Consider the following 11,698-nt stretch of genomic DNA (forward strand, 5'->3'; position numbering starts at 1 on the left):
GTCATGATCTCAGGGTCCTGGGATAGAGCACCGCATCAGGCTCTCTGCTCAGTGGGGAGTCTGCTTCCCCCACTACCTCTCTGCGTGCTTGTGATCTCTGCCTGTCAAATAAGTAATCTTAAAAAAAAAAAAAAAATGATAAGGCGGTGCCTGGGTGGCTCAGTTGTTGAATGTCTGCCTTTGGCTCAGGTCACCATCTCAGGGTCCTGGGATGGGCCCTGCGATGGGCTCCCTGCTCAGCGGGGAGCCTGCTTCTCCCTCTCCCACTCCCCCTGCTTGTGTTCCCTCTCTCGCTGTCTCTCTGTCAAATAAATAAAAATCTTTCAAAAAATGATAAGGCAGGGACGCCTGGGTGGCTCAGTCGGTTAGGCGTCTGCCTTCGGCTCAGGTCATGATCCCAGCGTCCTGGAATCCTGTTCCGCATCTGGCAGCCTGCACAGCGGGGAAGTCTGTGGTCTTTAATTTTGATCTCTCAATATATTTTGTATTAAAATATCTTTTACCGTAATTACTGGGATTGGGGGGGGGGCTGAAATTCTGCACCCGAAACCCGTGCCTTAGCGGCCTCACCCTTAGTACCAGTCCAGTTGGGACAGGAGCGGTGGATCAGCTCGCTCCTTAGCACCGAGGGCAAGCCGCTCCTCCTCCCGTTTCTTCACTTACGTGAAGGGGAGGGGAGTGAGGCGGAACTTGAACTCGAAAGCTGAAAATGCTGCCTGAAAAAAAGAAAGAAAGAAAAGCCCCCTGGCCCGAACTGGACAGCATGTGGCCGGAGTCACACCCGCACTCGGGCCACGTGCTGCCAAGGCCCCAAAGAAGCCCTTTTTTCCCCCCGACTTCCGGGCTCTGTGCTTTTCACGCTAAGGGCAGGGAGGTGCCTTTGGAACTCGACTCGTGATTGGCTGGGAAGAAACCAGGCCCAGGCAGGGTGGTTACGCTATCAAAAGAGACCTGGAATGCGTCATCAGAGAGCGACGAGCGCCTTCGAGGGGGAGAGGCTAAGTAAAGTAAGCTTTTTCTTTATTGGCTCTCTCCACCAGACGGCATTGAAACAGCGATGGAGATTCGCTCTCGTTCAACGCTAGCCCTCCAGATGATTGGATTGGGGAGAAATTTAAGTCCCTAAACCTTGGACGTCCTGGGGGCGGGCCCTAAGCGATAGTGGGTGGATCCGCGGGCGGGCTTTTCCTTTGGGGGCGGGATTCTTTCGGGGGTGGGGGCGTGGCCTCCACGCTGTGCGTTCCTAGAGCGTGGGAGGGCGGGACTTGGGGGACCTGGGCAGGGCGGGGGCGGGGCCGGAGGCGCGCGGGGCACCGATACCTCCGCACTGAGCACCGGGCGTCTCCGGGATCCTGTCCTCTGGCTGGTTGCTCTTCCCAGCCATGGCTCCGCGTTGCTGGCGCTGGTGGCACTGGTCGACGTGGCGTCGGACCCGGCTGCCTCCCACCGGGAGCACTCCGAGTAGGAGCAGGAACCTACCTGTAGGGCTAAACGGCAGCGCGGGGAGGCCGGCGAGGGTCAAGTGTGGGGGCTGGAGCAGAGCTGGGGCAGGGCTGGAGAAGGGCGAGAGGGGGCCAGGGGCGAAACCGGAGGGGCCACTCTTACGGACGAGATTGGCGTGGTGTACGGGGCCGGGTGGGGGGGCCTGTGCGGTCAGATGTGTGTCAACAAAAAGGTAAGGAGAGACCGTGAGGTGCCCAGGTGTGAGACCGGGTGAATGGGGGTTATATGGAGGTCTGGGAGCCGAGAGCGAAGTCTAAGGTAGAACAGGGGTCTATAGGAAAGACAGGGGTCTATATGGGCATTGCAGCTTTCTGTGGGGAGAGAGAGTGGGTAGAAGAGGTACAATCGGGCATCGTGGGAGATCCACAATTGGGATCGTTTAGAGGCTGTTGGAAGGACGGGGAATTCTAGCTGGGTGGGAACCCTGGAAGAAAAGTGAAGTACTGTGCAGGGCAGCTTGAGGGGTGATGGGGGTTGTTGAGTGGACATAGGAAATTCATGGGTGAAAAACCGGGCTCTGGATGAAGACAGTCTTTGGGGGTTCAGATGAAGTAAGGGATCCTGCAAATGCCAAAGCTTTGGGGGAAAAAGAGGAGGAGGGTGCAAATGGGGGTGAAGCTTGGGAAGCTCCAGCTTCTGCCTGAGGCTGCTGTTGGTTTGGGAGGTGCTGATCTCCCCTCCATCCCTTCCCTCTCCCCACCAGGCTTTCGGCAGCAGTTCTCTACACAGGAGCAGGGACCCCAGATCTGTGTGGTGGGCAGCGGCCCAGCTGGCTTCTATACCACCCAACACCTGCTGAAGGTAAGCTACATTTTCCTGGTTCCCTCTCCCATGATTCACCTGCTGCTCCAATCCTGAGGGCAAGCCCCACCCCCTTCGAGTTTTAAAAGGACTCTTGGATCCTGGATGTGCTGGAAAGGGGCTCCCAGCACATCTAGACTGGACACTCCCTATATGCTTCGTCACCTGCATCCGGGGCTCCCCACTCTGGGTCCTCAGCTATGGAACCAGCAGTCAGTGGGAGATGGCCTGCTCTGCCACCTTGGTCAAGCCCTTCACAGAGTTTATGCAGACCTACAGATGACTTTGTCCTGCCCCTCATCTTCCCTTCTTCTCTCTTTCCCCTCTGTCCTCAACATCCTGCGTCTTGAGGCTGTCCCCCTTTTCACGGTTTCCTGTCTTTGTGGCCACCTTTTTGTGCCTTGGCCTCCCCATGCTATGTCGTTCTTTTAGCCTGCTCTCCACCCGCCATTCCTCCCACCCCAAGGCCGGAACCTCAAGGCTTACAGTGTTGGCCTTGCTGGGCAGGGCCCCAAGGCTGCCGGTTACCCTTGAGACTTGGGCAGATCTGGGTGGGAGGGAGGAGGGAGGGGGAACCATGGATGGGAGGGGAAGAGGGAGAGCCAGGCTGACTAAGACATGACACAATGCCCTTGCTTTGGGGGGGACTTGGAGTATCTGTGGAGAGACAGGAGGAAGAATGAATATATTAATTGTACACACATATATGCAGAAACTGAAAAGGGGGGGTAACCAATCGTCCTAATTTGCCTAGGACATGGAGCCAGTGTTAAAGCTGGGAGGGCCTTGGGGAGCCCAGCATGAGGTGGACACTCTGCTGAAAAGTGACCTAAACACGGCTTCTCAGCAACACAGGTGATAGAGCTCATTCCTGAGATGTGACCAGCATGAGCTGGGTTAGGCACAGTGGGTCAAGAAAGGGTTTCCTGGAGCAGGTGCATTTGAGCTTCGTTGAAGGAGGCTGTGGACTCTGGAGAGGACCTGCCACATGTAGGAGGTCATGCGTGGACAAAAGGATTTGTGATAGAACAGCCCTGGGCCCTGGGATGGAGACCAGGGATCCCATGGGGTCTGGGGAGATCCTGGAGGGCTTTGTATAAGGTACACTTGCTAGCTGAGCCTGAAATTTGGGGAGTGGGGAGAGTGGGCCTCCCACGCAGGCTTCTTGGTACCCCCAGTGGGAGGGATGGCCCTGGCCTGCACTCGCTGGCACACACTTGCACGCACTTTCCTTGCACGCACTGGGGGGCCCATCCTTGCCCACTGGGAATTCCAAGCTACTGGCTGTGCTCCCAAGATAGAAATGTGCACAACACACATGGGACAGTGGCATTTAGCTGAGCCGGGCGTTGTATGGCATCTCGTCTCCATGCCAACCTTTGAAGGAGGTGTCATGACTCTGACTTTGCCGGTGAGGACACTGAGGCTGCGCGACATTGCCCAGGGTCCCCAGGGAAGACGCTAAGATCTGAGTGCAGGCAGTTTGATGGCAGAGCTGCTCTTTCTTTCTTTTCTTTCTTTTTTTTTTTTTTAAGATTTTATTTATTTATTTGACAGACCAGAGATCACAAGTAGACAGAGAGGCAGGCAGAGAGAGAGAGGAAGGGAAGCAGGCTCCCCGCTGAGCAGAGAGCCCTATGTGGGGCTTGATCCCAGGATCCTGAGTCCACAACCTGAGCTGAAGGCAGAGGCTTAACCCACTGAGCCACCCAGGCGCCCTCTTTCTTTCTTTCTTTTTTAAATTAAAAAATTTTATTTTGGGGCACCTGGCTGACTCAGAAGACCGTGTGGCTCTTGATCTTGGGGTCATGAGGTCAAGCCCCACATTGGGTATAGAGAGACTTAAATAAGTAATACGTTTAAAGTGTATTTTCTTTTCTTCTTTTTTTTTTTTAAGATTTTATTTTTTTATTTATTTGACAGAGAGAGGGAGATGACAAGTAGGCAGAGAGGCAGGCAGAGAGAGAGGGGGAAGCAGGCTCCCCGCCAAGCAGAGAGCCCCATGCAGGACTCGATCCCAGGACCCTGAGATCATGACCTGAGTGGAAGGCAGAGGCTTAACCCACTGAGCCACTCAGGCACCCTAAAATGTATTTTCACTAAACTATGGTTGATACACAATGTTACATCAGTTTCAGGTATTCAATGTAGCGATTCTCCAGGATTCTGTATGTGAGGCCCTTAGGCTCCCCACTAGTGTGGTCCCATCTGGCACCATACAGCACTTTTACCATGCCATCCACTATATTCCCTATGCTGTGCCTTTCATCCCTGTGACTTACCTGTTCCATAACTGGAAGCCTGTACCTCCTCCTCCCCCTCCCCCATTTTGCCCAACCCCCCACCCCTCCTTGCTGGCACCCACCACTCTCTTCTCTGTATTTATGGGTCAGAGCTGCTCTTGAGTACCAGGCGAGGCTCTCCATTCAGCAGTGAGCTATTGGACACTGACATGTTCCAGGCATAGGCTCAACCCTAGGAACGTGGGTACGAGCAGGACAGACATAGCCCCTGTGCCCGAAGACATACATGACAGCCTCATGGGGGGTGGCTTGTGGTGTGGAGGGGAAGAGGGTTTATCCAGGTTCTGAGGCTCTGATATGCAAGGTGTAGGCCGTGGTGTACAGGGAGCTGAGCCCAGCTCAGCCTGGAGGAAGAGATGTCCACATTGCTTTCCGAAGGACAGAAGCTGCCGGGTGGACGAGGGGTGGGTGACAGGCAAGAGAGTCCCAGACACAGAGAGCTGCATGGACAAAGGCCTAGAGGGAGGAGAGGGCTCCTTTCGGGACACGTGACGTGGGGAAGAAAGGCTTGTGGGTAAGGGTGGAGGGCCGATGGAGGAGGCAGGTGGGCCCAGATCCAGGGTTCCTTGGAAGCCACTAACCTGGCTTAGAGGCAGGCAGCGTCCTGTGCTGCTGTCCACTCCCCTCCTTCTAGTAGAGTCCTCTCGGGAGAGTTACCAACGTGCTCAGACTTAATCAAACTGTTGACTCCAAGGCTGGAACCTGGGAATTAACAGTTTTAAATGAACACTCAGGGGGTCCTGAAGCCCGCTGCTCTGGGTATAGTTGGCTTCACTGAAAGGTTTTAGGCAAGCACCCCATTTTAGAGCACCCATCTCTGCTTATAGGGCAGACGGTGGGGTGGGGAGGCAGGGCCGGTGGCTAGGAGAGCAACGGAGAGCTGCTGAGGGGGTGATGGGGAGGGGAAGATAGGTGATTGACTGGGCAGGGTTGAGGGGAGTCGGGGATGAACCCCAGGTTCTGGCTCTGGCCCCGGATGGATGGGTTGGGAAGGGAACCCCAGAGCAGGAGGAAAGAGTTTTGGGGCAGGGGGAGTTGACTTGCACCTGGGTGGGTTTGAGGAGTCTGCAGTGTCGTCCAGGGCTGACAGGTTTGGAGCGGGCAGCCGGGCAGGGGAGAGAGTGAAACATCGGCATGTCGGCAGGCATCCGAGGTCATAGGCGGGAGTAGACGGAGCTTCCCCAGGGAATGTGTGTTGAGGGGGTGGGAGGGGTCCCACACTCAAAGAACCTCAGAGAGTGTTTTCATTAGAAGGGGGCAGAAGAAAAGAAGCCCGAGGAAGAAGAGCCAGAGAGGGAGGGAGCTGAGTTAGGAAAGAACGGGTTCCCTGAAGACAAGGTCAGCCGGGAGAGAGGTCCAGTAAACACGCCAGCAGGCCTAGCATTGCGGAGGTGGCCTTGGACAGGGCAGCGTGACCCGGAGCCATAGCAGGAAACGATGGAAGATCAAGGCGAAAAGCCGCGCTGTGTGTGGCGGGGGCTGCCAGGCCGAGCAGTCTGAACTTTCTCCCTTGGCCGGGAACGTTCACGGGCAAGGCGGTGACGTCCAACAGTAGTAGGAAAGGGCGGCTTTCGGACTGAGCACCCACAGTGGGTCGGGTGCTGGGCTAAGTGCTTCAGGCCTTGCTCTTTAACGACAAGTTCAGAAACATTCCCTGGGTTGGTCCCTGATGTGTGGGTGCAGCGCCAGTGGCTGTGAAGGAGGGGTTCGGGCGCTACCTGGGGCTGGCAGGGGTGGGGAGTGGAGGAGGCCCGGAAGGGCGGATGGGTGGTGGGGCCCTGGACTTAGGTGCAGGTAGCGGAGTGGAGCACAGGAGGGGATTTAAACAAAGGTGAGTGTGAGCCTTTGTAGGGGTGACTGTAGGGGCGACTGGGGGGCCGGCACGCATGTGGCCTGAGTCCCACAGAGCTGGGGTGTCACCGCAAGAGCCCGGGATGGGGTGAAGGCAGGGCAGTGTCCTATCCATAGAAACCCCAGATCTTGACTCCAGATCTGCGTCTCTCACTGTCCTGACCTTTTGGATGCTTCCCGACGACCCAGAGCAGGGGCTCTTATCTGTCCCAGTGTGCAGAGCAAGAGTCTGAGACCCGGGCAGGTCTTGGGACAGGCCAGGGCCATGTGGCTGGTTGGTGGCAGAGCCAGACCCGACCTCTCTGCCCAAACTCAACCCCTTGCCTCCTCTGTGACCCCTCTAGGTGCTCCAGAGGGTAGGCGAGGTGGGACCACTGTGTAAGTGAGCTCGTTTTTCCTAAGAGGGAGAGTGAGCCATTTCCATACCCCTCAGACCCCCAGGAGCCCTGGCTGTGTGCCCCACCCACGTCCTGGTGGTCCCTTTCCCAACAGGATGATTCTGGAGACTAGAGCTAGGGGCAGTATGCATTTCAAAGGGCAGTTATCCGCTCGTCAGACTGGCTGGGCATTTCTAGAACTATCAGAGGGTTCTAGGGCAGGGCTGTGTGTCAGGCCTGACCCAAGCAGATGAAGACGTTCCCCTCAAACGACTCCAGGGGCGGGGAGCTGCCTCCTCCTCAGTGGGCCAGAGTCCTTGCCGACTCGATGGGGTCGGCAGTCCCAAGGTCAGGCCTCAGCTACCCGGGCTTCTCTGCCGCCCCACTCCTCAGACGGGCTCTCCAGGCGGATGGGGAGTCGGGGGCGTCTCTTTCTCCTTGTGTCCTCAGCGCACCGAGCCAGGCTCTCCTGCCATGTCGGGGAAGGGGGGACCCGTAGGGCCCTGCCTCTCCCTTAGCCCCACCAGCTGCCGCCCTCTCCCCAGCACCATCCCCGGGCCCACGTGGACATCTACGAGAAACAGCTGGTGCCCTTCGGTCTGGTGCGCTTTGGCGTGGCGCCGGACCACCCCGAGGTGAAGGTGGGTCTCTCTGGGCCAGAGGAGGGGTTTGGGGACTTGGGTCAAGGTAAGGAGGAAGGGGAGCCTCCTGGCTGCATGGAGTGACCGCAGGCCCTCTGTGCGGATGCCAGGCAGTTTCCCTTCCTGGGGACTCTGGGAGGTGGGGGTGGCACAGGCGAGATCCCCGGAGTGCCCCACCCCTAACCCTTTCCCTGTGGGGCCCGGCAGAATGTCATCAACACCTTCACCCAGACAGCGCGCTCGGACCGCTGTGCCTTCCGTGGCAACGTGGTGGTCGGCAGGGACGTGGCCGTGTCGGAGCTGCAGGCGGCCTACCATGCTGTGGTGCTGGTGAGTGCCAACGGTGGGTGGAAGGTGGTGGGACAGAGGCCCAAACCACGGCTGGGGCCGGGGGTGGTAGCTCGGGAGGAGTTGGAAGGGGGCCTCCGGGGTCTGCCAGGCCCTTAGCTGGTGCCAAGCCCTTGGGGTCTTTCTTCAGAGCTATGGGGCAGAGGACCATCAGGCCCTGGAAATTCCTGGGGAGGAGCTGCCTGGAGTATTCTCGGCCCGGGCCTTTGTGGGCTGGTACAATGGGCTCCCTGAGAACCGGGAGGTGAGTTCCGGGAGCACTCCTGCTACTTCTTCCTCCCCACTCCTCAGCCAGGGCCAGGGGCCGCTCTTGAGTGCCACGGCTGGGGGACGAGGGAGCCACTGCCCCACACTGGGAGGCTCCTAGGGAGATGCGATGTGAGACGCCCCGTGGCCTGAGGGGAGGGTCAACCAGGGGAGGCTTCTGGGAGAAGGTGGGGCTGGGTAGGACAGCAGGGGCATCAGCTGAGGCTCAGGTGGGGTGGGCTTTCTGGGTGTGGGGAAGTCTGGGGGCTCAGCTGGTGACTGGGCAGGAGCTGAGATCAGCCTGACTGGGGCCAAGGCTAGGGGAGCCCTACCCAGCCGTCTCCCTACCAGCTGGCACCAGACCTGAGCTGTGACACAGCCGTGATCCTGGGGCAAGGGAACGTGGCTCTGGATGTGGCCCGGATCCTGCTGACCCCCCCTGGGCACCTGGAGGTGAGTGGGCAGGTCAGGGGCTGGAGGGTTGGAGCTGGGGTCACAGCAGGGAGAGGGCACCGCTGCCAGCAGGGTCCACACCTCACCCTCCAAGCTGAGCTCAGTGCCTCTGTTTCCCTCTGGTGCCAGGCAGAGGTCTCCTGAAGGGCTGCCCTTGAGCTTGCTTCATACTGTTTCCGCTTTGCTTTCTGCACTCCCGCTACATGGATGGACCTTTAAAAACAACAATTCAGTGTGTACACATCACTCCCTCCGCCCGTTAACCTGTGTTCATCTTTCAGTTCTTGGCTCAGTTGTCGCTTCCTCCAGGAAGCTCTCCAGTACCACCTAAAGAGGTCCATTTCCCTGTAATACCTTCTTCTCATAGATTGGTTTACTTCTCTTCCAAAGCGTGGTGTCACCACTACAATTTTATGCTTGTTAATGAATGGTTGGCGACTATCACCGTCTCCACCAGATCAGAAGCTCTGTGAGGGCGGCACCAGGTCTCTTCCGCTTACCGATGACACCCCACCCCACCCCCACGCCCCTTGCCTAGGGCCTGGCTCTTGCTAAGCACTGAAGAAACACCTGTTGAATGAGTGCACTGAGCCCGGTTTGCTCCTAGCTGGAGCCCTTTGCAGAACTGGAGGCAGTGCTCCATCTGGCCGCCAGGAGGCGCCGTGGTGCCGTTCCAGGCTGCAGACCTCCCCGCTGAGGGTAGAAACACTGCAGAATGCAAAGGCCCCTTGCCTTGTCAGCGTCTGATGACTTCACGGCCTCCTTTTGTGCCAGAAAACGGACATCACAGAGGCTGCCCTGGGGGTACTGAGGCAGAGTCGGGTGAAGACGGTGTGGATAGTGGGCCGCCGTGGACCCCTGCAAGTGGCCTTCACCATTAAGGTGCTGGGGCCAGAGGGGGGTCCGGGTCCAAATAGATGGTTTGCCCTGGGGAGGTGTGGCAGGACCGAGCCCCCGGGGACGGCTGCTGCCTGGAGCGGAAGAGGGGGGAGCCAGGCAGGGCCCCGGGGCCTGGTGCCTTCTGTGGTAGGTGGTGGTGGCGTCTCCCATCCGGGCTGGGCTCTGGGGTGGGCTTAGAGGGGACCGTGCTCTGGCCCTGAACTCCTCCCCTACCTCCCACCCCCAAGGAGCTTCGGGAGATGATTCAGTTACCGGGAACCCGGCCCATGTTGGATCCTGCGGATTTCTTGGGCCTTCAGGACAGAATCAAGGGTGAGGGGCCCTGACCTGGCCCCCTAGGTCACTGGGGAGGGGATGGTCTAGGTCAGAGAGGACATGGGGGAGCACTTTGGGGGAGAGGGCTGTAATCCGGGGACAGGCCTGCCTGAGCCGTTCTTACTGCTGACAGAGCTCCCCCGCCAGAGGAAGCGGCTGACAGAACTTCTGCTTCGAACAGCCACGGAGAAGCCAGGGGCGGAGGAGGCTGCCCGCCAGGCATCGGCCACCTGCACCTGGGGCCTCCGCTTCTTCCGAAGCCCCCAGCAGGTGCTGCCCTCACCAGACGGGCAACGGGTAGCTGGCATCCGCCTGGCGGTCACCAGACTGGAGGTGAGTCTCGCGTTCCCCAGTGACCCCCCCTTTTCAAGTCTCCCCACCCCAGCCTGGTGTGGCCAAACTCTCCTCAACAGGGTGTTGGTGAGGCTGCCCGCGCAGCACCCACGGGAGACACGGAGGACCTCCCTTGTGGGCTGGTACTGAGCAGTGTTGGGTACAAGAGCCGTCCCATCGACCCCAACGTGCCCTTTGACCCCAAACTTGGGGTCATCCCCAATATGGAAGGCCGGGTTCTAGGTGTGCCAGGTGAGAGGGTGCAGGGAGGCTGGGCAGCAAGCAAACTGTCATCGGGGATGGAGGGGCTGGCATCTCCTGTTTGTTCATTCGGCCGGTGACACACACTAGGAAGCTGCTTGGAGCCAGGCCCTGTGCCCGGACCCCGTCCTGGGGCCCAGCTACCCTCCCTGTGGCTGGAGCTGGGAGGGATGGTCCTCAGACTGGCCGACAGGCTGCGTGTGCTGGCTCACCTCGTCGTGCAGTTGACGGGCTTGCTCTGAGTGTGCGGGGCTGGGTTTGGAGATCACACAGCAGCCCCTGTCCTCAGGGATGCTCCAGTCTGATTAGACACCCACATGCCTGCCTCCTTGTTCATCCTCTTCATGGTTCGAAGGGCCTGATGAGACTGCAGGCGGGGCAGGACCCACCTCCCACCCTCGGGGAGCCCCTAGGCGACAGCAAGACCGAAGGGGAAGGGGTGTTATGGTAGGAACAGCCTGAGAGGGATCTGGGACGCTGGGCCGGGAGCCACAGTGGGCCCAGGTGACTCAGGGCTGCTGGGAGGACTTGGGGTGTGCGGATGCGTGTGCATGTGTGCATATGCACGTGTGTGTAAACTGGGGGACTCGGGCTGGCCTTTCCTGACCCTGTGCTGTCCCTTGCCAGGACTCTACTGCAGCGGCTGGGTGAAGCGGGGGCCCACGGGGGTCATTGCCACTACCATGACTGACAGCTTCCTCACCGGCCAGATGCTGCTGCAGGACCTGAAGGCGGGGCTGCTGCCATCTGGTCCCCGGCCTGGCTACGCGGCCATCGAGGCCCTGCTCAGCAGCCGAGGTCTGGGCCCTGTGTGAGCTCTTGGGAGGCGTGGTGGGCAGACCTAGGCCTTTGCACTGTTGGGAGGGGGTGCTCTGGGCCGGGGATGGAAGAGGAGGAGGGGAGGCAGTGACTCATCTTTTCCTGTGCCACAGGGGTCCAGTCTGTCTCTTTCTCGGATTGGGAGAAGCTGGATGCCGAGGAGGTGTCCCGGGGCAAGGGTGCTGGGAAGCCCAGGGAGAAGCTGCTGGATCCTCAGGAGATGCTGCGGCTGCTGGGGCGCTGAGCCTATATCCCAGCCTGGCTGGCAGGGAGAGAAGGCACGCTGTGCCCGGGCGAGGGCCTGGGGCAGTGAGCGGGACTCTGTGCCATGGCTGTGTCACCTGCCCACCCTGGCACCTTATCTTGGCTGCCTCTTTTCCAGGGGCCTCTGAGCACTTGCTCCTGGTGGAGGATTGCCCTTGGCAGAGATAACCTTAGGGATGGGTGGAGGTGCAGGCTGACTCTCCCCCCTCCCACCTCTCTCGTCTCAGACTGCAGAGGGTCTCCAGGTCAGGAACAGGCTGGAAATAAAACAGTTATAATGGAA

General features: G+C 59.1%; 1 protein-coding gene across 1 annotated transcript; it reads left to right on the forward strand.

Annotated features, from left to right (window-relative positions):
* The first annotated feature begins 1,295 nt into the window (after positions 1 to 1,295).
* Positions 1,296 to 11,698, forward strand: FDXR (ferredoxin reductase). Its single transcript, XM_044247477.1, has 12 exons — positions 1,296 to 1,461; positions 2,207 to 2,304; positions 7,381 to 7,476; positions 7,684 to 7,806; positions 7,955 to 8,068; positions 8,422 to 8,523; positions 9,298 to 9,405; positions 9,651 to 9,735; positions 9,872 to 10,071; positions 10,152 to 10,323; positions 10,960 to 11,130; positions 11,265 to 11,698. Exons 1-12 carry the CDS (start codon positions 1,383 to 1,385, stop codon positions 11,393 to 11,395), a joined length of 1,479 nt encoding a protein of 492 aa, XP_044103412.1. The 5' UTR covers positions 1,296 to 1,382; the 3' UTR covers positions 11,396 to 11,698.

The sequence above is a fragment of the Neovison vison genome, chromosome 5 (genome assembly GCF_020171115.1).
Source record: "Neovison vison isolate M4711 chromosome 5, ASM_NN_V1, whole genome shotgun sequence".
Taxonomy (NCBI): Eukaryota; Metazoa; Chordata; class Mammalia; order Carnivora; family Mustelidae; genus Neogale; species Neogale vison.